The following is a 25766-nucleotide window of genomic DNA, read 5'->3' as shown; positions in this document are numbered from 1 at the left end:
GTACTTCACATCTCTGTGACTATTCTATAACTACCTGTTTCTACTTCTTGATTCCTTTACCTTTTTCACCTAGCTGCCCAACCCTCGTCCACTGTCAATGGTCAGTCTGTTCTCTATATCTATGAGTATACAGGGGGCCTCGGATTATGACACAGTTCTATTCCTATGATAGTGACCTAACCCGAATTTTGGTGTAAGTCAAAACACAGAAGTGACATTGTCCAGAAGGCCTGGCTGAAAGCTTCTACTTCCTCCCTTGTAGAGTCCTAGGTTGCCATGCAAGACATTCAGGATCACCTCTTGGAGGGAGAAACTGTAAAGAAAAGTGGAGAATGAGATGCACCTAGAGAGAGGCCTCACTGGGTACATCAAAGTGCCAGACGTCCAAGCCCCAACCACCATTCATTAGATGCATGAGAGACCCCATGTGAGACTAGCAGAACTGTCTAGTTGAGCACCAGAATCATGAATAATAAACTTGTTTTATGCCACTAAGTCTTTTGTTATGAAGCTGGACTTCTCCTTTATACACATCATGCCAATCACAAAATGTAGCTCCTTCTGGGCAGATGAATTACAAAAAGATACCCCTCGCCCCAGGCTGGAGCACAGGTTGCCAGGACACAGCTATCACCTGGGGGCAGAGGCCCAGCTGGATGCACAGCAGCGGGGGCTGCTTAATCCCAGTACTCAGTTGCCTGGTTAGAGGATGTGGAGGGATGCCCACAGGTAGCCTCTCAGTCTGGACTTTCTTTTATCAACCCCTCACCCCTGTTGGGCTTTCATGTTGCCCTGCCGTTGTTCAGTGTCCTCTGGCATTAGAGGACAGGGCTGTCATGTTGACTCCTTGGCAAGTGGCAGACAATAACCAACCTAAGGCCATGCTTCGGAGAGGAGCTTTAGTCCCTCAATCTCTTCCTTGCCCTTCCAGCACCCACCCATGTCCCATATACAGTAGCCCAAGACAACCTTCAATGAAGAGTATCTCACTTTATTGCTATTGTTAATTACTGGAATCCGTTTCACTATTATTTCTTCAAGGTTGATATTTCAGGAAGGAGCCCATCCTAATTTACCATGCAGGTGAACCTCTGCCCCTTTTCCTTCAGGCCAAGCCTGTCCTCAAGTATCTCTAATGGATTCTAAATCTGTTGGATGTTTCTCTCGCACTCAGACTGTAAGCTTGCTGAGGGCAGGGTGGGGCTTGATGCATCTCTCAGCACCGGGTCTTGACCAGCAGTCAACTAAGGTGCTCACGCCCTCATCAATCAGCCCTTCTTCTGCTTATCTTCAGTCACCGCCAGAATAGGACACCCTGAAGTCTGAACGCAGCCGCCGTCGGTTCCTCCAGCTAGGATCCCACCACCAGAATTCTATACTTCAATTTACTGGACTAAATGTCCATTAATGGACCGACACGGCCATTAAGTAACTTCTGGCTATTCCAGGCAGAAAGAATCATTCAACTGTTGACAACTTAATGTTTCGTCTTTAAGTCAAAATAAGATACTGGCTAAGGCAAAAAGTCTGAGGGCTTGTCCGTGTTTCCACGTGATTGACAGGCAAAATGTCGGGGAGAAACCTCAACGAAAAAGAGGGAAGAGAGGAGACGAAGCAAACGGCCCGAGACAAACAAAAGAGAACAGCATGAAAAACAAGAGCTCGAGGAGAGCAAGGAGACAAGGACCAGAGCCACGAGAGGGAAGCGGAGGGGTCGGACGCGCAGGGACTGCCGCGCAGGCTCCGGTCGCAGCTGGGCGTGGGGGCGGGGCTTGGCACGGGGGGGGGGGGCGAGCCCACCCCTCGTTGCCGAATGGTCGCGGCCGGTGGCGGCGGCCAATGGGCGACCGGGATGTTGGAACGGCGGCGGCGGTCGGGGCGCTAGCTGGCTGGGGGACGGCGCCGTCGCCATGATGCTTGTTTGCTTTCAATGAAAGCGAGGGGGTCGCGGAGGAGGAGGCGGCGGCGTCGGTGGCGGCGCGGAGACGAAGGCGGCGGCGGGCGCAGCGAGGAGGGCGCGGCCGGGCGCTGAGCGGGCGGAAGGGCGTGGCGGCCCGCGGGGCGGCCGCGGCGGTGGCGCGCGGAGCGGGAACAAAGAGCGGCGGCTGAGGCGACGGCGGCGCTGCAGCGGCGGGCGGGACTGGTATGGTGGTTCCACAGGTCAGAGCCCGCTGCGCTGACAGGAAGGAGGCGGCAGCGGTGGAGGAGGGCGGCGCACCCGGCCCGGTGAGCGAGACGGCCCGAGGCCCGCCGGGCGCTCCGCACTGGCCGCGCTCGGGCCCGGGGCTGGGCTCGAGGGGCGAGGGCCCGCGGCCGGGCGAGCTGGCGGCTGTTGGACCCCACAACGCGTCCGCGCAACCAGACTGGGGGCCGGGGCGCGTTGATTGACGGCGGTGGCGGGGCGGGCGTCCTGGCCCGCGGACCCCAGCTCCGTTCGGCTCCGTTCACCGGAGGAGGCGGGTCGGTGTCCGGACTCGTGGCCAGGATGGGTGGCAGCTTTGGAGGAGTGGCTGTGGGTCTGCGCGCTGCGCAGCGTGGAATTAAGTAGTTATCGCAAAGCGGGAAACCGACTGTTATTCCCTCCCCCCCAAAGTATTTAAAATTCAGTTTAAGGCAGAGGTTTAGGGGGGTCAGGTGGGCATGGCATTGGTTAAAGAAGCACAGAATAAAGTGATTTACGATATTGCTAAGGACTCACTGATAGTCCTAATGTAAAAGCAGTTTTCTCCAGTAACCGTAATCACATCTCTTACTAAAGGTCGATCGTTTATTTTCTGTAGAGATTTTTTTTTCTTTGACCCTTTTCCTCTTTCACCTTCCCCAAAGAATCCTGCTAACACTGGTAAACCTTGCTGCAAATGACAGTAATGTTGAGCTGATGTTGTTTCAGTAATCTGCTTGAATTTAACTTCTCATACTTAATCTGTTTTCCAGATATATTGTTCCATTAGTTGTAGTGCGAATCCTTTTGCTTCCTTGTATCTGGAATTTAATTTGGCAGAGGAAGAGAGTGAATATGACCAAGTAAAAAATGAAATGGCATGTAATAGCACTTTGTGTTTCTCACAATACACTGACTGAGATTTACCGTTCCAAAACTGTTTTGTATGCTGTAGGAACTGATGAAGGTGTTGGTCCAAAGGTTTTGAAGATTGGGGGGTGTGGGGGAGGTTAATTGCCATCGACAGTTAATCGCAGTCTTTAGAAATATATGGCTTAGACTAAAAGTTGGTTAGTATTTTTTGACCAGTGATCTAGTTCAGTGGACTTGTTTTAAACAAAATATTTGAATAGCTGAGGAAGCAAACCTTGAAAGGTTAGTGACTCACCCAAACATAATAGTCAAGAGGAAGAGGACCAGGCTGTGTGTGAATGGGAGAGCACACTAGAATGAGATGTAATTGCTGGAGATTATAGTTCTTTTGGGAGGGCAGAGGGTGTTTTAAAGGATGGAAGTTAATTGAGGTAGGTGAGTCTGGTCAGGTCTCAGTAGATAAACAATACAATGAAATGGTCAAAAACAAGAGTGTGGCAAAAGACTGGTTTTCTTATGAGGCTCAGAAGATTTGTTCTGAAAGTTGATTCTTGCACAATTTCAAAAGTGTCTTGATTAGTGGTAATGTAGATGAAGAAGCTCTTTTGAAGGCCTATTCAATTTGTACGTATTTTCAGGTTTCTTGAATCTTAGTGGCAGAGTACAGTTCTTGGGAAATTTCAGACTGTTCTTTTGAACAGACAGGAAAGTGTTTATAGAATTTGGTCCTGATTACAAGTAAAGGCATTGTAGGAATCTGCCTGCTATACTTTTAACTTATAAATGTGCATTTTGGTTAATACTTAGATATTTTGCTATCAGCCTTCATTAATCCTTAAAACATAGACCTTTTTCATATAGTGCAACAGAAAGGGATGTCCTGGAAAAAGGGGCCAAGGCTGCTCACAGCTATAATCTTTGGGTTATGAGGGATGAGAGGACCGATACCTTCAGCTTACCTGTAACTTTCCCATATGCATGGAACACTGGCTGGGAAGCTCTGCTTTTAAAGTGTTTTATCACTTTCGGAAAATCCAAAGAGATTCAGCTAAGAACATATTTTAATGGAGAAATTACCTGGATTTATGGATATGTAATGCTATTATTTACACATTTGTGGTTGGAACTTAATGTTGAAAAAAATTTCAATTTTAATTTTCAAGTCTTTAGCTTCCACAAAATCTTTTATTGATGTACTTTTTTCTTTAACCTACCATTTCCTTTAAGAAGGTAGCCATTTTACAACAAACTGTGATTAATAAAACACTGTGTTAAATTAAGAAATGCTGAATAAATTTAAACAGTAAAACTTTCTGTATGCACAGCCTGTGTGCATTAGAGTAGTGGTCCCCAACCCCTGGTCTGTGGACTGATACTGGTCCGTGGGCCATTTGGTACTGGTCCGCAAGAAAGAATAAATAACTTAACATTATTTCCGTTTTATTTATATTTAAGTTTGAACGATGTTTTATTTTTTTAAAATGACCAGATTCCCTCTGTTACATCCGTCTAAGACTCACTCTTTTTTTTTTTTTTTTTAATCTTTTTTTTTTTTTTTATCTTTTTTTTTTTTTTTTTTTCATTTTTCTGAAGCTGGAAACAGGGAGAGAGTCAGACAGACTCCCGCATGCGCCCGAACGGGATCCACCCGGCACGCCCACCAGGGGCGACGCTCTGCCCACCAGGGGGCGATGCTCTGCCCATCCTGGGCGTCGCCATGTTGGGACCAGAGCCACTCTAGCGCCTGGGGCAGAGGCCACAGAGCCATCCCCAGCGCCCGGGCCATAAGACTCACTCTTGACGCTTGTCTTGGTCACGTGATACTTTATCCGACTCACCTTAAAGGCCGGTCTGGTGAAAATATTTTCTGACATTAAACCGGTCCATGGCCCAAAAAAGGTTGGGGACCACTGCATTAGAGTACAATGGAATACACTATATTTTAGTATTTTAACTAGTAATTAGAGAGGAGAAGGTTATTTGCATCCAAGATAGGGAATCATTTAGGCTGCCTTAACTTGACCCTTCCTCATCCATTTATGTTTTCTTGGTAAGTTACATGTCAAGGAATAGTTTATGCTGATCTAATACTCAAGTTTTTGCTTTGTAGTTTATATTTATAGGCTTAGTAGTAGGAAAATGGAAGAAGAAAGAATGATTAAATTTGCACTAAGGTGCCAAGTGTTGGGGTAAGGCCAATGGTAAGGTGTTACTGGAACAGGGAGAGTGACTGGAGATGAACTTGCAAAGGGGTATCTAACATAGATTTTGAAGGGCCTTGCCTGCTAAGCTAAAAGCTAGGTTTTTATCTTTATGTTACAGCACAGGAGGGAACCATTAATTTTTAGTAGAGGAATAAGATGATTGAGAGGTCACTTTGGCATTAGCGTGGAGGATTGCATGGAGGCCCTATATGTAAAAATGTCACATTTGAGGTAGTATGGAATTGATAGCTCTGAATCTATTTTTAGTTTGGATATAGTGTCTTGTGTCTGTGGTCCCTTCTCTAGTGGGCTTGAGGATTCTGCTTGATTGCTCTATAATTCAGGGTAATTTAAAATAAAAATGTCAGGATGTTTTGGAGGAAGTTGAAAGCAGTCCAATCATTGAAACCCATAAAATTTTACATATGAAAGTTCAGGTATTTAGAACTTGTCATCTGAGTTTGTCTTAGGCAGGATGTTAACCTTCAGGTGGAAAAATCAACCCTGTGCTTACCAGAAGTGAGAGCCACCAAGTTTAAAGGCTATGACTACCTTGATTCTCTGTTAGGACATGGGCTGTAAATATTTTGTGAAATTTGAGGGGAGGGCAGTTTTCTCTCCAGTTAATTGTTGGAATTAGAATATTGAAACTTTCTTTTAAAGCCTAAGAACTTTATGTAATCAATTCTGCTGTAAAACAACATAGGTTGCTAAAAAATCATTATGGTATGCAAAATTGTGCAGTTAAAACTACAGTCCTTATAGGGGAAGAGGTAATGGGGCACAACACTCAGAAAACTGTATCGGCCTGACCAGGTGGTGGCACAATGGATGAAGCGTTGGACTGAGACACAGAGGACCCAGGTTTGAAATCCGAAGTCAGTGGCTTGAGCAAAGGGTCACTTACCTTGCTGTAGGCTCCCTTCTCCCTCCCCCATCAAGGCACATATAAGGAAACAATCACTGAAACAACTAAGGAACTGCAACAAAGAATTGGTGTTTCTCATCTCTCTCCCTTCCTGACTGTCTGTCCCTCTCTCTGACTCTCTGTCTCTGTAAAAAAACAAACAAAAAACTTTATCAATGATTTATTTTTAAAAAGAAACTCATAAAAATGGTAGCACAGTTTTTCACGTTAAATGGTTAAGCAGTATACAATTTCTACAGAAAATGTGGCACATTCCCTTGAAAAGGACCTGGTTTGCTTGTGGAAATGGTGAGAATGGTTGCTGCTTGTGAGTTATTGTGAAGTGGTGGAAGATTACCTGAACTAAGATGGAATGTTATAATAATACCAGATATGGGTGGGTATGTCACATCTCACACACACACACACACAGTGAACTATACTTGTAGGTAGGTGTTTGAGGTCTGTGTGTTTTGCAGCTCAGTTCATTGGGGTATAGTTTTCTACCTTCATCTGATATTTTCTACAAACTGTTGGGAATTTCACTGTGCTCATAAATATCAATCACATTGGAACAAATTCACACATTTAGAACAAGCAATATAGCATGCCTGATTATACCTGAATACAGCATTTTAAAATAGTACTATAAAACTTGGTTCCAAAAATACTCACATGCCAGGCACTGGGTATATAGTGCCTGGGCTATAGGCTGATGGGCTTTGTCCCAAGTAGGTTTACAGTGGTGTAAGGCAGTGTTTTTCAACTGTTGGACTGGTCTAGAAAATTTGTGCTAGTCTGCAAAAGCCTTAAACACCTGATGTTGTATGAAGATTACAGGCCCAGTGATCTAAGTTGAATTCACATATTCAGGGTAATTTCTGCCTTAGTGGTCCCCAAAATAATTCTTGTTTTTACTGGTCCCTAGGTTGAAAACCACTGGCGTAGAGAAAAAGACAAATGAACCAACGCAGTCTTCATCAGGTTATATAGTAATGAGCAATATACAAAGAGCAACTAACTTCTGTTTGTTAAGCTTGAAGTAGTTGACTCAGAGGCTTTTTAAGCTGAGTTTTGAAGGGTAACTGGATTTGTCAGGTTGAGTAGAGCATTTCATGGAGAAGGAATGACATGCAAAGTTGTGTTACGTACAGCTTAGGCTGTGAAACAGGATACAAGGATATGAGGGATAGAAGGAGTGGCCAGAAGTAGCTTGTGAATAGTCTTAAGCTTTTTCTAATTAAAGTATGGTGACTCCAGTCTGTGTATAATGGGGATCCATTTAGAGTTAGATAGTGATGAGAAACTTGTGTGTGTGACATACTTTTTTAAGGAAACAATAAAAATGTGGAGGCTGGATGAAAGATATCAAGATACTGGGGTTGGACAGTTCATTTTAAGTCCATGTGACAGGTTAAGGACATCAGCATTGGAGCTAAGAAATATTAGGATAAACTTGAAAGATACCAGAATTAGGGACAGACAAGCAATGAGCTTCCTAAAAATAGGAAGGAGTTGAGTATGATTCAGAACTTCTTTAGCTTAGGAAATTATTTGTATGATTTCACTTGGAAAATAAAAGACGAAGAGCAGATTTGTGCATGGAAAGTGGGGTAGTTTGATTTTGATTCTAAGTTTGATGTGTCTGTTGGGTATTTACGTGGATATGTCTGATAGGTATCTGGACCAGAGGGTGGTTGGGATTTTATAGATTTGGTCATTGAATACCTGGCATTGGGAGTTAGGAAATTATTCAGGAAGAGTATAGGAGCAAATGCTTTTCATCAATTTGAGAAGTAGGTTGCCCATTTGAGAATCAGTTGAGAATTCAAGACTCCGCTGAAGAGAATGACAATATGAACATACAAGTGCGAAACAGTCGTGGGCCACAGGTTAATGATACTGGAAGATGAGAGAACTGAAGGGACTCCAGCTTTTTGTTTCAGGTGGGATTTCAATAAAGGAATTAAAGAGGTAGGAGAACAGGAGAGAACAGCATTACTAAAAGATGCTAAGAGTAGGAGGGAGTTTCCATTGGTGACAAATGGTGCTCACGTTTAGGATAGGATGCGTCCTGAGAATGGATTGATAGGATTTGGCAGTTAGGTGAGTATCAGCAGAGCATATTTTTCTGGGACCAGAGAAGTAGAAGTTAGATTGTATATAGGTTGGGCTGGAAACAACTATGCTGCGGTTTTGGAAAGTTTAAAGGGGAAGAGAAGGAAAAATGGGTAACAATTTCAAGAGGAGACAGGCTCTACACAAGGTGGGCACCTGTATTGTCAGTTTCCTTTAAGTTCAAAAGTTAGTGAATAAATTTCTAATATATATTATATGTGTACTTCAGATTTTTCCCTGATATGTTGGTTGAAATGATTGGCTTTTTATTGGTTCACATAAAATTTTTTTTTTTGAAGTTTTATGTGATTTCAAAAATGGTAAAGGGAATTAATTCTTCTTCATTGGAGGTGAGGGTTATCTGATGTAAAATACTGTTAGAACTTTCAGTCTTCAGTTACTAGAAGACTACAATTTGCCTTTCATATTCCCTATGCTAGGTTTGTACTTCCATTGTGCTCAGTAGCCCAAAATTCAGTTAAATATTTGATGCACTTTTAAAAGTAGCAAAAAGGGAATCATTATGCATAGTTATTTTCTTTCAAAGTTATTTGCTACAAATATATGCCTCACAAAGTAAACAGCTGTCCTAATAAAACTAAACTTAGACAGTGGTCTTTGTATCCAGACAGAGGGTTTAGGTAATTCTGTAGATACTTCAAGAAGTTGCATGTAGATTTCTTTTACTAGGCATATTTCGAATAGGGATTATTAAGAAGTCCCTGCTAAGTAAAGACCAAACAGAAATGGAGATTTATTAAAATCAAGTCAGAAATATATTTGCACTTGATATTTGGGAGGGCAAATATTTTTCTTCCATAAGATTGGATACAATTGTATGTAAACACCACAACATCATAAAGCAATAGCTGATGAAGCTAACTGTTCTGTTTTACACCAGTGGTTCTCAAACTTTTTGAAATCGGGGCACAATTAAAATCCTACAAATAATGGTAGGCGCACTATATACAAATTTCTGAGAAATATGTTATAATAAGTCAAATATTAAAAAAATATAAAGTCCAAGCATGCTTTTATGGTAATTATACCAAATAAATACAACAAAATTAAATTTATTCTGACATTAAAAAACTTTTTTTTTTTTTTTTTTTTTAATTTTTCTGAAGTTGGAAACGGGGAGGCAGTCAGACTCCCACATGCGCCCGACCGGGATCCACCGGGCACGCCCACCAGGGGGCGATGCTCTGCCCATCCGGGGCGTCGCTCTGTTGCGACCAGAGCCAGTCTAGTGCCTGAGGCAGAGGCCATGGAGCCATCCTCAGTGCCCGGGCCAACTTTGCTCCAATGGAGTCTTGGCTGCGGGAGGGGAAGAGAGAGACAGAGAGGAAGGAGGGGGGGTGTGGAGAAGCAGATTGGCGCTTCTCCTGTTGTGTGCCCTGGCAGGGAATTGAACCCGGGACTCCTGCACGCCAGGCCGACGCTCCGCAACTGAACCAACCAGCCAGGGCAAAAAAACATTTTTATGTTACATTTTTGGAGTTATGCTTTTTAGAATTCGTAAAAAAGAGGGGTTAAAAAATAAAAAAAACAAAAAAGTTATCCTTTTATATATATTTATATAGATATAGATACATTATATCTATATCTATATAAATATATAGATACATTCTTAGTAAGATTTAGTGATTTGGCAGGTCCTGGGGCAATTGTGTTAAATTTTTTCATTCTTATGTTTATAAGAAACATGAGCCTAATGTGTCCTAGTGATTTCTTCAATGCTTGGGCATATATTTGAAAGGCAAACTCATTTCCTCATCAATACATTGAAGAATTTCTCTCTTTTTACTCTTGTGTTGAGGGTAGAAAATCCTAATTCACATAAATAGGATGTTGAAAAGTGTAAAATGTTCCAAGCTTTTTGGATATTGCCACATATTCTTCTTTTATAGAAATCCAAAAGGCTTCAAGAGACAATTCCTTATGTTTAGTCATCAATCCACGATCAGTGGATATAGCTGCCAGTTCTTCTTCTGTTAATGTTAAACCAAAATCACTTGAAGCTTCCATGAATGGGTTTCTAATCCAATCATATTGTTTAGTGTGAAGTGATGGAAAATAAGAACGTAATTTTTCTTCTAAACTTATTAAATGTTCAACTATTATTGGAAGTGTTTTATTTATGCAAGTGTTATTTATCAATGGAAAGAAACATTTCTAAATTACCTTCAACAGCTTTTCTTTCCCAAATCTGTAGTTTTCTCTGAAACACTTTCATTTTGTCAGTGGATGTGAAAATATTTTCTTCTTTCCTTTGCATGGTAGTATTCAAAATATTGAGCTACTGAAATATATCAGCCAAATACTGTAACCTGGCAATCCAAAATTCGGAGGGAAGCAAGTTAGGAGGTTACAAAAATGTAACTGTTTCATCTCTTCAAAATATGCAAGAAGTTCTTGTCCTAGCTCAGGGGTAAGTACTTTTCCCCTTGACAACCATCTCATAACAGTGTGTAAAAGCAGCCAGACGCCTGTGTTGTGAATCCATATTGATACAAAGCTTTTTGAATAAACACGATTTGACTGATCTTGTTTTAATAAAGTTTACCATCTGAACAACTTGATCTAAAACTTTTCTTAATTTTTCTCCCAATGTTTTTGCCATCAAGGCCTCTCTGAAGAAAACAGTGAATTACGACAACATTCTCATTTTGTTTTTTTACAAAAGATGTAAGACCTTTTAATACAGCCTACCATGGAAGGAGCGCCATCTGTACAAATGCCTACACATGACTTCTATGCTAACTGCCATTTATCAAGATAGTTATTCAAAATGTTAAATACGTCTTCACCTTTTGTAGACACTTAATCTTTACAAAAAAGAAACCGATTTACTATTTGATCTTCATTAATAAAACGGACAAATGCTCAGAGTTGCACCATATTGGTAATGTCTGTTGACTTGTCAACTTGCACTGCAAAATTTGAATACTGAAGCTTATTACTGCATACATTTTTCTTGATATCAGAAGACATTTCTATAATAGGTCTGTGAATTGTATTGTTGGACAGAGGAATCTTGCTTATTTTCATTGCTGCTTATTTCCTAGCATTGTCATGACCATTTTTTTTTTTTTTTTTTTTTGCATGCAGGCAAAATAAGTGACTCACCTGAAGTATGAGCCTTCATATATGTGTGTGTATATTTTTTTTAACAGAGACAGAGTCAGAAAGAGGGATAGATAGGGACAGACAGAAACGGAGAGAGATGAGAAGTATCAATCATCAGTTTGTTTCGACACCTTAGTTGTTCATTGATTTCTCATATGTGCCTTGACCATGGGCCCTTCAGCAGACCAAGTAATTCCTTGTTCAAACCAGCGACCTTGGCTCCAAGCTGGTGAGCTTTGATCAAACCAGATGAGCCTGCACTCAAGCTGGCAACCTTGGAGTCTCGAACCTGGGTCCTCTGCATCCCAGTCCAGTGCTCTATCCACTGCGCCACTGCCTGGTCAGGCTGAGCTTTCATGTTTTTTGCTATCAGTTCTGAGACTTTATAAGAAGCGATTTGAGCTTTATCAGAAACAGTCATTATACTTTTTTTTTTTTTTTTTTTTCCTTTCATTTTTCTGAAGCTGGAAACAGGGAGAGACAGTCAGACAGACTCCCGCATGCGCCCGACCGGGATCCACCCGGCACGCCCACCATGGGGCGGCGCTCTGCCCACCAGGGGGCGATGCTCTGCCCATCCTGGGCGTCGCCATATTGCGACCAGAGCCACTCTAGCGCCTGGGGCAGAGGCCAAGGAGCCATCCCCAGTGCCCGGGCCATCTTTGCTCCAATGGAGCCTTGGCTGCGGGAGGGGAAGAGAGAGACAGAGAGGAAAGCGCAGCGGAGGGGTGGAGAAGCAAATGGGCGCTTCTCCTGTGTGCCCTGGCCGGGAATCGAACCCGGGTCCTCCGCACGCTAGGCCGACGCTCTACCGCTGAGCCAACCGGCCAGGGCTCATTATACTTTTAAAAGAATTTGCCGCTTTTGTTTGCTATTCAGACAATCTCTTGAAAAAACTTACAGATTTATCTCGTAAATTAGAGTGTATAGTTTTTAAATGTTTACCCAATTTACTAGGAAGCAGTGATTCATTTGCCATTTTACATCCACATACTAAACATAGCAGTAAAGGATGATCTTCACTTCTGGTCCAAGTGAAACCAAACCTTAAATAACTTTCATTGTATTTGCAAGTAGGCTGCGATATTGCTTTCTTACTTGCACTTAACTTTTGCTCACTTCCAGAATTGGATTCTTCAATATCACATTTCTTTTTGAGAAATCTATCCATTTTATTTGGGTGTATTTATCTAAAAATAATATAATGATGTGTTAATAATATATATAATGATGATGCGTTAAAAAAAAGCGATATTTCCGTCGGCCTAGCGTGCGGAGGACCCGGGTTCGATTCCCGGCCAGGGCACACAGGAGAAGCGCCCATTTGCTTCTCCACCCCTCCGCCGCACTTTCCTCTCTGTCTCTCTCTTCCCCTCCCGCAGCCAAGGCTCCATTGGAGCAAAGATGGCCCGGGCGCTGGGCATGGCTCTGTGGCCTCTGCCTCAGGCGCTAGAGTAGCTCTGGTCGCAATATGGCGACACCCAGGATGGGCAGAGCATCGCCCCCTGGGGGGCAGAGCACCGCCCCTGGTGGGCGTGCCGGGTGGATCCCGGTCGGGCGCATGCGGGAGTCTGTCTGACTGTCTCGCCCTGTTTCCAGCTTCAGAAAAATGAAAAAAATAAATTAAAAAAAAAAAAAGCGATATTTCCATAATGAAATGGTATAATAGAGTAACTATATTTTTATATCTGGGCACATGCCACGGACCAGTGCAGCTAGTCATTCTAGGTCTTGAGTGTGAACGGTGTGGAATTAAGAAAATACGTGGGCCCTGGCCGGTTGGCTCAGCGGTAGAGCGTCAGCCTGGCATGCGGGGGACCCGGGTTTGATTCCCGGCCAGGGCACATAGGAGAAGCGCCCATTTGCTTCTCCACCCCCACCCCCTCCTTCCTCTCTGTCTCTCTCTTCCCCTCCCGCAGCCAAGGCTCCATTGGAGCAAAGATGGCCCGGGCGCTGGGGATGGCTCCTTGGCTTCTGCCCCAGGCGCTAGAGTGGCTTTGGTCGCAGCAGAGCAACGCCCCGGAGGGGCAGAGCATCGCCCCCTGGTGGGCAGAGCGTCGCCCCTGGTGGGCGTGCCAGGTGGATCCCGGTCGGGCGCATGCGGGAGTCTGTCTGACTGTCTCTCCCCATTTCCAGCTTCAGAAAAGTACAAAAAAGGGGAAAAAAAAAGAAAATACGCGGAATTAAGAAAATACAGGGTCAAGAGGTCCCTGTAATTGCTGCTGGCAAGAACAAAGCGCACCCAAAAACTGCATCTTGCTTTATTTATAGGGCAAAGTGAGGCCATTAGCAAATCTTGACACCAAACGAAGGATAGAAGAAACTTGCCTCCAGTCTTTCTGGGGAAAATGGGGGTAGCATAAGCAATCCAGCACCATGGCTTAACAGCCTCTTACAACCTAATCAGGCAAGTGAGGTGTGGGGTTGGGCAAACTATCAGTTTACAGCCAATTCCCCACACCTCTGTCCCCCAAAAATCTAAACTTTAAAAACCCTGTTGGTTTTTTGGTCCCCAACAGGCACATATTTCTCTGGAATACCATAGGGCGCACCTGGTGCACACTTTGAAACCACTGTTTTAGACCAATAACTTCATATATTTTCATATAAAATTGTTGAAGATGAAATTAGTTTATTTGGGACATCTAAAGAATTGTCATATGGTTTCTAATTTTAGGTAAACTCGGATTTAGGGATTTGTAGTCACAGAAAGAAAGAATTTTATTGAATACTGATGATGAAATAGGCACTATGCATTACATGTGTTACCTCATTTAATCCTCACACCAAAATTGTGAGAGAGCTATATTATAAATGAGGAAATTTAGCCTTAAAGAATGTAAACACATGCTTGCAGAGCTGGGAGTTTATATAAGTCTGTTTGATTCTAGTTTGTGTTCTTTCTTTATTTTTCTGAAGTGAGAAGCAGGGAGGCAGACAGACTCCTGCATGTGCCCGACCGGCATGCCCACTAGGGGGCGATGCCCTGTTACAACCTGAGCTATTCTAGCGCCTGAGGCAGAGGCCATGGAGCTGTCCTCAGCACCCAGGCCAACTTTGCTCCAATGGAGCCTTGGCTGCAGGAGGGTGAGAGAGAGAGAAAGGAGAGGGAGAAGGGTGGAGAAGCAGATGGCTGCTTCTCCTGTGTGCCCTGGCCGGGAATCAAACCCGGGACATCTACATGCTGGGTTGACACACTACCGCTGAGCTAACCAGCCAGGGACTCTAGTTTGTGTTCTTAATAGCATTTTACTGTACTCCCTCCCTCTTCTCTCCTGTCATATTGCCATGATGTTGTGGCTTATATTGGGCCTTTGATATAGATTTGATAATATAGCAGGATCCTATTGCTGCCACACATTTATAAGCACTGAGGTTAGTAGCTGATCATGTTGACATGGTAGAGCAAATGGGTAGAATCTTTAATTTTTTTAAATGAGAGGAGGAGAAATAGTGAGACAGATTCCAGCATGCGCCCTGATGACTGGGATCCACCTGGCAACCCCATACAGGGCCGATGCTTGAATTAACTGAGCTACTTTTAGTGCCTGAGGTTGACACCCTTGGACCAAACAAGCTATCCTTAGTGCCTGAGGCCAGGCTGGAATCAATCAAGCCACTGGCTGCAAGAGGGGAAAAGGGAGGGGTAGAGAAGCAGATGGTTGCTTCTCGTGTGTGTCCTGACTGGGGATTGAACCTGGGACATCCATACACTGGGCCGACTATCCACTGAGCCGCTGGCTAGGTCCAGCATCTCTATCAATACTTGTGATTCTTTTTTTGGTTATGGATCAAAAACCTCATGAGAGGCCATGTAAGAATACTATTTGCTGGCCACAAATCCAGTTTTAAAGCATTTCACTATTTTAGGCAAAGGCAATCACTTAGGTCATCAAAAACAGTGTACAACAGAACTCCCATTTCAACACATTTGCTTTAGTTTTCTTTCTTAAGTCTTCTGAAATGTCCTTCAGTGGCTTTAGAACAATATTTTGGTGTTATTAAAGGCTTCTTCATTTTTATTTTTTTAAGGTCAAGATTTCCTGAATAATTTTCTTTCTAATTTTTTTTGAGGAGGAGGACTATTGGGTAAAATTATTACAGTATATACATGAATTAGCAGCTAGAATAAATGTAGCTCCCTCAGAAGGCCAAAATTCCCATTAGATAGTGGTAGCTAGAATACGATTCATTGTAAGAGAGGGAGGAGCAAATAGATGATGGAAAAATCTGGGAAAAGATAAAGAGAAATGAAGAGATTTCTGCTGGCAGCCATCATTTGGTGCTGAAGCTGTAAACCCAGTGTGGTTGCTTGTGTTGTGCTAAGGAGCAGATTTAAGATTGATGGCTCCCATTTCCTTACCTTTTTTATCTTGGTGAGATTTTATCACACAAATCATGGTTTTAACACCCTGCATGTTTGTGGGCAATCAGCTCTTGCCGATTAGTTTACAAATCCTGTCTGAATATTTTTTTGCTCTATACTTTATATTTGACTTTAAATAGAATTAACATTTCTAAGCTAATAAATATTTGTATTTATTTTTAGTTGGAATTTGTGGTGACCTAAACTTGGTGTTCCTCTATGGTTGTATTTTGAATTTAATTTATTGGGTTGGATTAAATTGCTAGTTTTGAACGTTTTTGACACTTAAAATTGTGGTTGGCCATACATGTTGGGCTTCCTCTGACTATTTTATATTCGTTCACTTGTACAGTTGGGTACATGCACTCGTTTAGAATTGCATGTTAACAGCAGTCTAGTAAACTGTTATGAGCTGGGCATTGTGGATGCAAATGAGTGTGCCATCTTTTCCTTCTGGACTCAGTATTGACTATTGCATATGCTATCTAGCTCTTATGTTTGGAGGAATAGTTCACCATAATATAAAAATCTCTGTTTTAGCCCTGGCCGGTTGGCTCAGCAGTAGAGCGTCGGCCTAGCGTGCGGAGGACCCGGGTTCGATTCCCGGCCAGGGCACACAGGAGAAGCGCCCATTTGCTTCTCCACCCCTCCGCCGCGCTTTCCTCTCTGTCTTTCTCTTCCCCTCCCGCAGCCAAGGCTCCATTGGAGCAAAGATGGCCCGGGCGCTGGGGATGGCTCTGTGGCCTCTGCCCAAGGCGCTAGAGTGGCTCTGGTCGCAACATGGCAACGCCCAGGATGGGCAGAGCATCGCCCCCTGGTGGGCAGAGCTTTGCCCCTGGTGGGCGTGCCGGGTGGATCCCGGTCGGGCGCATGCGGGAGTCTGTCTGACTGTCTCTCCCTGTTTCCAGCTTCAGAAAAATGAAAAAAAAAAAAAAAAAAAAAAAATCTCTGTTTTCACAGAGATCTTATTGATTGGAAATTTCACTTAAACCAATTTGGACTGAAATTTATTTTTGTACTAGAGAAAAGGATTTAAGGAAATTGGTATGACATTTGGGGGTGGGGAGGATTTGGGGGTGTTATAATTATACCTCTTTTAACCTTAAGTTTTTGGGAATATTACCAAGATGTCATTTGCCTTTTTCATTCTCATTCTCTTACTCTAGTGCCCTGGTCGGCAAACTGCGGCTTGGGAGCTCCATGTGGCTCTTTGGCCCCTTGAGTGTGGCTGTTCCATAAAACACCACATGAGTGTGCTACCTCGATAAGGAATGTACCTACCTATATAGTTTAAGTTTAAAAAATTTGGCTCTCAAAAGAAATTTCAATCGTTGTACTGTTGATATTTGGCTCTGTTGACTAATGAGTTTGCCGACTACTGCATATGGATAGAGTTTTCCAGAGGCTAACATAATGTGATATCTGATCAGATTGAATTCAGAGCAGATATTTGAATTCAGTGTCTTCTAGTCTGTCAGACATTAGAGATGTGCAAAAATGCAAGACAGTGTCATTCTGCTCACAAAATTTTCTTTGTTTTTGCAACCAGTTACTTTAAAAAATGTTTATTAACGTGATAGCTTTATTTAGTGAGTTAATAATTTAAAATTTCTTAGTTTTAATTTCAACTGTGATAAATATTGATAGGTATAACACACATAAATGAAAGCTCTTTGAAGTACTCATTAACTTTTAAAAATGTATAAGGGTCCTGAGAAGATAGAGTTTGCGATTTGCTGTCTTAAAGTATTAGGCAGATTTGGGAGAGTACAGATGAGCAGTAGCTTGGAGAAGATGATTCATCTGAAAAGGAAATTGGAGGGCTCGTAATCTCAGCAATATAATATTTGGAAAATGAACATGAACTCTTTTATCAGGGACAGAATACTAGAGAGATGTGTGAGGCAGTGACGAGTATGTCTTTGCAGCTAGATTGTCCCAGGTTCCAATCCCAGCTCTGCTACTTACCAAGTGTGTGTGACCTTGAACAAGTTATTTAAACCCTAAGTCTAAGCTTCCTCAACTAAAATAAAATTAAGTTTGCATCTATGTCGTGGATTGCAAGAGAATTAAATTGAGAAAATCAAGTAAATTATTGCATAATGGTTGAAAGCATAGACTTTTGGATGAAAAATCACAATGTGGCACTAGTGTCTCTGATCTCAGGAACAGTGCTCATTCTCTGGACCTCCCTTTCTTTTCTTTTTTTTAGGTGAGAGGAAGGGAGATAGTGAGGCAGATTCCTGCATGCGCCCCAACCAGGATCCACATGGCAACCCCATCTGGGGCTGATGCTAGAATCAACCTAGCTACTTTTAGCACCCGAGGCTGACACGCTTGGACCAACCAAGCTATCCTCAGTGCCTGGGGCCATGCTTGAGCCAATTGAGCCACTGGCTGCAGGAGAAGATAAGTAAGAAAAGGGGGTGGGGAGAAGCAGATGGTCTCTTCTCCTGTGTGCCCTGACTGGGAATCGAACCTGGAACAACCATGTGCTGAGCAAACGCCCTGTGCCCTGAGCCACCAGCTAGAGCCCCTCCCTTTCTTTATGTAAGGAGAATTATACTATTTACTTGCTGGGAGTCCTGAGGATTAAAATGAGATAATGCATGAGAAGGGACTGATAGGCCTGCCAGGTGGTGCGTGCTCACGGGTTACCAGTGCAAAGTGGGGCAGATAGGCACGCAACATAGTTTTACCATTACTCTGTTTGAGGTTTGCTCATATTTTGCCATAGCATTCACTCATTACTTTTATACAGTTTAACCTTTAAGTTTGTTCCCTTGTATTTTTATCCTAGGCTATTACAGAATCAGTATTCTCAGTCTTTGGTCTCTAAGAGACTTCTGTCTGGTTTCTCTAGATTTTGCTTTCAAGATTAGAAGCCTAGATATTTGTTTTATTTCTGGTAAGATGGGCACTGCTTCTGTTAGCACACTTGTCTCTTACAAATTTTTTTTTTCTTTTCTATCACAGCTTCTCTCCTTGGTTTGTTATAAGTATTTACTGAGTCCTTAATATTTGCCAGGCTCTGAAGATATCAAAGTATTTAAAATATAAGTGCAAAGCACCTACATTAGAGTAGGTAAGTGAGACGTAAAAAATTAAGGAGGGGTTAAAGAATAGAACAGTGGAAATTATTTTCAAGATTCAGAATAACTCAAAGCAGGGAATAATAAACTCCTGTATATGGGAGAAATAGGGAAGAAAGACTTTTTTAAAGTTGGTTACTTGAGTTGGCATTTGAGGGATGACTAGAGGCCCCAAGGTTTTTAGAGGGAGGGAGAGATAGGGCAGAACCAATAGCCAATGCTAAAGCATGGAGGCTTGTAAGAGGTAAGTGGGAACTGGGGAGACCCAGATGATGAAGCTGGAGAGGCACTTAAGGACCCAGGTATAGATACACTTTGTTTTGTAAATGAGCCTGCTTTTTCTCTTGTTTAGTTAGTGTAACACATGTATCAACCACTTTTGTGTTACATGCTTTGTTAGAGTGGCAGGGATACAGAGATAAAGGAGGTGGAATTTTAGAACCATGAGGTAAATACCTGTGTTTTTAGGAAATCATTTTGGACAGTATCATTTTGGATGCATTAAAGTGGGGAAGTGGAGAAGAAAACATGAGCAAGTGACTGCTGGGGTAACATGGATGAGACTGCAGGGAAGTAAGACCAAGTGAGTGAAAGATTTAGTAGGTAAAATGGGCTAGCACTAAAGATTGATTGTGAGGGCTGTGATTAGCTGGGAAAGAGCCAAGAATAATATTCATATTTCTGGCTTGGAAAATGGAGTAGGGATTATAGGAGGGGGGGCAGGTTTGAAAATCAAGAAGATAATTTCACTTCTTAGATACCTTGTTTCTTTCACTAGGTTTTTATTCTCTGTCTCCTGGACAATTCAAATACAGGGGTCCTTGAGTTATGACACAGTTCCGTTCCTATGACAGTGACGTAAGCCCCATTTTGGTGTAAGTCAAAACACACGCTAGCCTAACGCAAACAGAACACTTGTGCTTTTAACAGTCCAAAATGGCTAGGTAAGCATACTGGGGGACAGTGCGCCAACTCCCTCACTCATTTTTCTCATTACTGTGTATTTTTCCGCTGCGCAAACTAGTTTGCCCATGTACGTAGTCCGTAAGTACGATGCTAATGGCATAAGCCAGAACACATCTCAGTTTTTAAAAATTAGGAGTAAGTGTTGTAAACTCAAAACGTCGTTATGTTGAGACTGTCGGAACCCGAGGACCCCCTGTACCTTGTTTTGAGAGATTAGCTTGACTTATAAGAGACCTGCAGTAGTATCATTGGCTATTTATAGTAGTAGCCTTGAAATCCACAAATCCACAGTTAGGATTTGTTTTGCTTTTTAAATAAGAGTAATATTTTAGAGAGGTTTTTAATATGTGCTTGTTTTGCCAGAAAGGTACTAGGGATAGACATTTTACTAAGGACAGCTCCTTATGAGGTTTATCATTCATGTAAATGTTTAATTGTGGTGGAAAATAGGTGGAAATGGAAGAAAATAAGTATGACGATATTGAGAGTCAGGTTGATTTGGGTTTAAAGTGAGATGTAGAAGTGCCTTAACTGCATTGAGCCAGTTGGCTCAGCAGATAAAGTTTAGGCTGGCATTCAGATGTCCCCGGTTCAGTCCCTGGTCAGAGCACACATGAGAAGTGACCTTTGGCTTCTCTTTCCCTCCCTCTCCCCCTTCTCTCTCTCTCTCTTCCCCTCTTGCAGCAAGTGACTCCGTTGGTTCCAGCATTGGCCTTGGGTGCTGAGGATAGCCCAGTTGGTTCGAGTATCAGCCCAGACTGGTTGCTAGGTGGATCCCGGTTAGGGACGCATGTGGACTCTGTCTCACTATCTCTGCTCCTCTCAATTAAAAGAAACAACTTAGGAATGGTAGTCTAAGAGAGCCACTGGTTTTATTTACAGTAGAATAACACCATATTTTTTATTATTAGAGTTCAGTTAATAACAGGTAAAAACAGGTGAATATTAAAGATGGCTTGCCATCTCAACCATAATTAATACAAATTTAAATTTTTGAAATATTTTATTTTTTAAAAATACCAAGTGATTGTATTTATGTGAGATCTTAAATGTCTTGCATGTCTTGGTAGAAACAGGTTTGTTGATACAAAGTGTTTTTTGGGGTTTTTTTTTTAAGATTTTACTTACTCATTTTAGAGAAGAGGGAGAGAGAAATAAGGGCAATGGGAGGAGCGGGAAGCATCAACCCATAGTAGCTGCTGCTTGTATGTACCTTGAATGGGCAAGCCCAGGGTTTCAAACTGGTGACTTGTGCATTCCAGGTTAACACTTTACTTCATCACCACAGGTCAGGCTACACAAAGTTACCAATTGTTTTAGTTTAATAGCTGCCACAATTTTGGTAGCTCTTTGTGCCTGTATGTAGCTTTTCCTTCCCTTCCCTTTTTCCTCCCCACTCTTGCTTGCTTTTTGCCTTGATTACTGCAACTTTCTTTGATTACTATTCTTTTACATCATTGCCAGCTCTGTTTTTTGCAGCACAGAAAATAATCAGTGTTATCCATAAATTTTTACTGATCAGGTGTATTTCATTCCATTATAATTATGATTGTTTTTGTTCAAATTGTCACAACTTTGGCCACTGAGGGCTTCTTCTAGCTGGCTTCTGTATCATGTTGACATGACATGAAAACCCCATTAGACTTAGCATTTTGGCACTGAAGGATCTCCCAGACTCATTTTATAAAATTCCCGCTCTAGGCTTGTATTTGGCCTTTTTTGTTGTTTTTGTTGTTGCAAGCAGGAAAGAGGGAAAGGGGAGCTATGAGAAGCATCAACTTATAGTTGCATTACTTTAGTTGTTTATTGATTGCTTCTCATATGTGCCTTGAGGCGGGGGGGTTGGCTCAAGCTGAGCCAGTGACCCCATTCAAGCCAGCGACCTTTGGGCTCAGAAATGTTTTTTTACAGTTAATTTTTTCAGTCCTCCATTTCTCCAAGGAGCTCCTAATGGGAAATGGTATTTGGAGATCTAATATAGGGGTCTACATTTTAAGATGTTATTTTCAGTTATTTGATTCTTCATAATACTGATTTTTTTTTTCCCCTTAATTCAACAGGCATGCCCAAAGAAAAATACGAGCCCCCTGACCCTCGGAGGATGTACACAATTATGTCCTCTGAGGAAGCAGCAAATGGAAAGAAATCACATTGGGCAGAGCTTGAAATAAGTGGTAAGACATGCAAGCATAAATTTATGGTATAGAAATCAAGACATGGGAGAAAATTAAGTTTTTAATGCCAGCAAACAAAAGAAGCTATGTTGTATTTTACCAGTGCTAATTTATCTTAGAAGTAGGAAGGTCCAGTGGGAAGAACAGGGTTTGAGTTCAAAATCCATTCATTGTTTATTCTTTCAGTATCAGTGTCCTTTTATATAATCAAGATAATATCAAGGATGAGCCCTGGCTGGTTGGCTCAGCGGTAGAGTGTCGGCCCACTGTGTGGAAGTCCTGGGCTAGATTCCTGGCCAGAGCACATAGGAGAAGCGCCCATCTGCTTCTCCACCTTTCCCCTTCTCCTTTCTCTTTATCTTTCTCTTCCCCTCCTGCAGCCAAGGCTGCATTGGAGCAAAGTTGACCCAGGTGCTGAGGATAGCTCCATGGCCTCCACTTTAGGCGCTAGAATGGCTCTGGTTGCAACAGAGCAACAACACTCCAGATGGGCAGAGCATCGTCCCCTAGTGGGCATGCCGGTTGGATCCCAGTCGGGGGCATGCGGGAGTCTGTCTCTCTGTCCCCGCTTCTCACTTCAGAAAAATACACACAAAAAGTAATAATAATAATAGTATCAAGGATGAAATGAAAATAACGCATGTGAAATGCTTCATGTGCAAAGGTTTGTTCTGGTACTTAATTCTCTGAGAGTAGGATTGAGCTTTTGTATTACCAGGTTACAGCTTTCCAGTGGCATGGAACTGCTTGTGTTAATAAAAGTTCTGGGATAAATTTGTTTTTCTTCACTTTTCTTCATTTGTTTTTTTTTTTTTTTTTTAGTCTGAGTCTAAGGACAGCCCTATTCAGAAACAAACTTTTATAAGTTTGAAGCAGATCTCAAAGTTCCCTTTTACCATTCATGCTTTCTTGACATTTTCCAAGAAACATATGAGCCCCAGACCCACAGAGGATATCTCCAGCATTTTTTTCAGTGCACGTGCAGCCTTCTTTTATTTATACATATATATATATTTCAGAAGTAGTGAAGAGTCATTACTTCTGAAGCATACAGTGCTAAAGAAGTTTTATGTTGATTTTGGCCTAATATGCCTCCCCATACTTTCCTGAAATTATACAGAGCAAGTTTACTTTTTTCTGTCCTTGGTTTATATTTTTAACGTAATGTAGCAAGCATACATGTGCTATTTTGCCAGGTGCTGTACTAGGCATATGGAAGATACATAAATAAAAAAACACAGTCCTGTTATTCTGGAGCTTACAGCATTTTAGGGAGTGAGTAGAAGGGAGGAGTGTACCAGTATAAATAACTAATAGACGAAATATAACTGCCAGGTCTAGGTAGAAAGCTATACAGGAAGCAGAAAGGAAGTAGTGATAATAGTATTCTTCCCTTGCCAGCTCAAAATTTCTAGTTATTCTAATGAGTGTGTAAATCCAAACTCCCACCTCTGCAGCCATGAAGGTTGGTACCTACGTGAGTCTCTCTTGGTTTAACTCTCCTGGCCTTAATTAAGCCAAGCTCAGTTTCATAAAGTACATGTGGTGGAGAGTGACATTTCTCTCTTGTACTTCTCCTGTCATATTTGACTTTCTGGGTTAGGAGAGCCCAAAAAGAAATAGGCTCTCTCACTTACCAGTCACCTTCAAAGCACAGGCAGGCACTGTGCTTTGCCCTTTTACTTTCTGCAGGCCCAGTATTTAGCTGTATTTTTTTCTTTTGTTAAGTTTGTATTAGCAGTTTTTGAATAACAAGTTCTTTGCATGTAGGGAAGTTTCCCCTTATAACATCAGGAAAAGCTAGAAAATGTAAGACTTTGGGTCACTGTTCTCTGTTTACTCTGAACTTTGGAAGTCTTTATACAGGATGGGAAGGAAAGAGAGATTCCTCTTAAGGTAACGATCTTAACAAATAGGCTTATCTTTAGCAAGAATAATAGAGGATATACTGCTGTTGGGTGACTATAGAACAGGACCTTGTAGTTCACAAAGCCACTATAAGGAAGGTTACTTTATAGTCTTTTTATTTAGTTTTTATTTTTTAGGTGAGAGGAAGGAAGATAGAGATGGATTCCCGCATGTGCCCTGATCGGGATGCACTCAGCAGTCCCGTCCCCCGCCCAATACTTGAGTGCCAAGCTGTCCTCAGTACCTGAGGCTGACACTTGAGTCAGTCAAGCCACTGGCTGCAAGAAGGAAAGGGGGTGGGGGAAGAGAAGCAGATGATTGCTTTCCTGTGTTCCCTGACCAGGGATTGAACTCAAGATGTCCACATGCCAGGCCGATGCTCTATCTGCTGAGCCAAGTGGCCAGGGCCTCCTTTTTTTAAATTGAATTTGTGGAGTGACATTGGTTATAAAATCTATATAGGTTTTGGGTGTACAGACTGGTTCAGCCAACTGTGGAAAGCAGTATAGAATTACCTCAAAAAATTAAAAATGGAACCCAATATATTGTTTTGTGTGTTTTTTACCCCAAGTTAAGTCTCCTTTCATCACCATTTATCCCCTATCCTCTTCTACCTCCCCCACTCTCCTTTTCCTCTGGAGTCACGACACTGTTATCTGTGTCTGTGAGGTGTTTTTTGTTGTTTTTGCTTAATTTCTTCACCTTTTTTACTCAGCCCCCCTCCCCCCTCCCCTTTGATAGTTGTTAGTCTGTTCTTTCTATAAGTCTGTTTCTGTTTTGCATGTTAGTTCATTTTGTTCACTAGATTCCCTGTATATGTGAAATCACGTTATTTATTTTTCTCTGACTGACTGACTTCACTTAGCATAATGCTCTCCAGATCCATTCATGCTGTTTCAACGGGTAAGATTTCCTTCTTTTTTTATTGCCAGGTAGTAATCTGTTGTTGTATAGATGTACCACAGGTCTTTTAGCCACTCATCTACTGATGGGCACTTGGACTGCTTTTAAATCTTGGTCATTGTAAATGCTGCAGTGAACAAAGGGATGGGATGCATATCTCTTTTCAAATTAGTGTTTCAGGTTTCTTCGAATACATTCTCAGAAATGGAATTTCTGGGTCATAAGCATTTCCATTTGTAATATTTTGAGGTAACTCTATACTGATTTCCACAGTTGGCTGAACCAGTCTGAGTTCCCATCAATAGTGCACCAGGGTTCCCTTATAGTCTTGGTCCTCAATATATAAGCTATGTGTAGCAATTGTCAAGGCTAAACTCATTTTGTGCTAAGACAGTTATTTCATTTACATGCTGTACCATCAGTACCTTAAGATCCTGTGATACAAAGTGCATATGTTCTTATGGTTCCAAGAAGATGAATGGTTAGTTCCTTGTGCTATTTGGAGGCAACCAGATAAGCCAAGTGACTGTTAATCATTTACATATAAGGAAGACCTTTTTATTGTAAAATGAAACACAGATAAAGAAAACCACAGAGACAAAATATATTAGCGAATTATTATAAGGCCAAAAACCTTGTAACTAACCACCCAGGTCAAGAAGTTTTTCGCTTACCTCAGAATCCCCTCCATATTCAACATCAAATCATAACCTTCTCTCTGCTCCCAGAAGTAACCATTATCCTGATTTCTATAGTAATCATATACTATGTTTTCTTACAGCTTTTTTTTTTTTTTAAAGCAAGGTGGGGAGACAGGAAGGGAGAGAGATAAGAGGCATCAACTCATAGTTGCAGCACCTTACTTGTTAATTGATTGCTTTCTCATATGTGCCTTGACCGGGGGGGGGGGGGGGGGGGGGGGCGGGGGGGGGGGCTCCAGCCAAGCAATGATCCCTTGCTCAAGC

General features: G+C 42.1%; 1 protein-coding gene across 6 annotated transcripts in view; it reads left to right on the top strand.

Moving 5' to 3' along the window:
- Positions 1-1869: 1869 nt before the first annotated feature.
- Positions 1870-25766, top strand: part of CNOT6 (CCR4-NOT transcription complex subunit 6) — a 69301-nt gene continuing 45404 nt past the window's right edge. For 2 of the 6 annotated variants that reach the window (XM_066343542.1, XM_066343546.1), the window contains exons 1-2: positions 1870-2226; positions 21877-21990. In XM_066343542.1, the coding sequence (XP_066199639.1) occupies positions 21879-21990 (112 nt within the window). In that variant the 5' untranslated portion in view covers positions 1870-2226; positions 21877-21878. Of the gene's footprint in view, positions 2227-19628; positions 19726-21876; positions 21991-25766 lie in introns of those variants that run through there. The other 4 variants (XM_066343543.1, XM_066343544.1, XM_066343547.1 and 1 more) reach the window with 4 other exon arrangements.

Source organism: Saccopteryx leptura, chromosome 6, assembly GCF_036850995.1.
Source record: "Saccopteryx leptura isolate mSacLep1 chromosome 6, mSacLep1_pri_phased_curated, whole genome shotgun sequence".
Lineage (NCBI taxonomy): Eukaryota > Metazoa > Chordata > Mammalia > Chiroptera > Emballonuridae > Saccopteryx > Saccopteryx leptura.
This window is presented reverse-complemented; position numbering and strand designations above follow the sequence as displayed.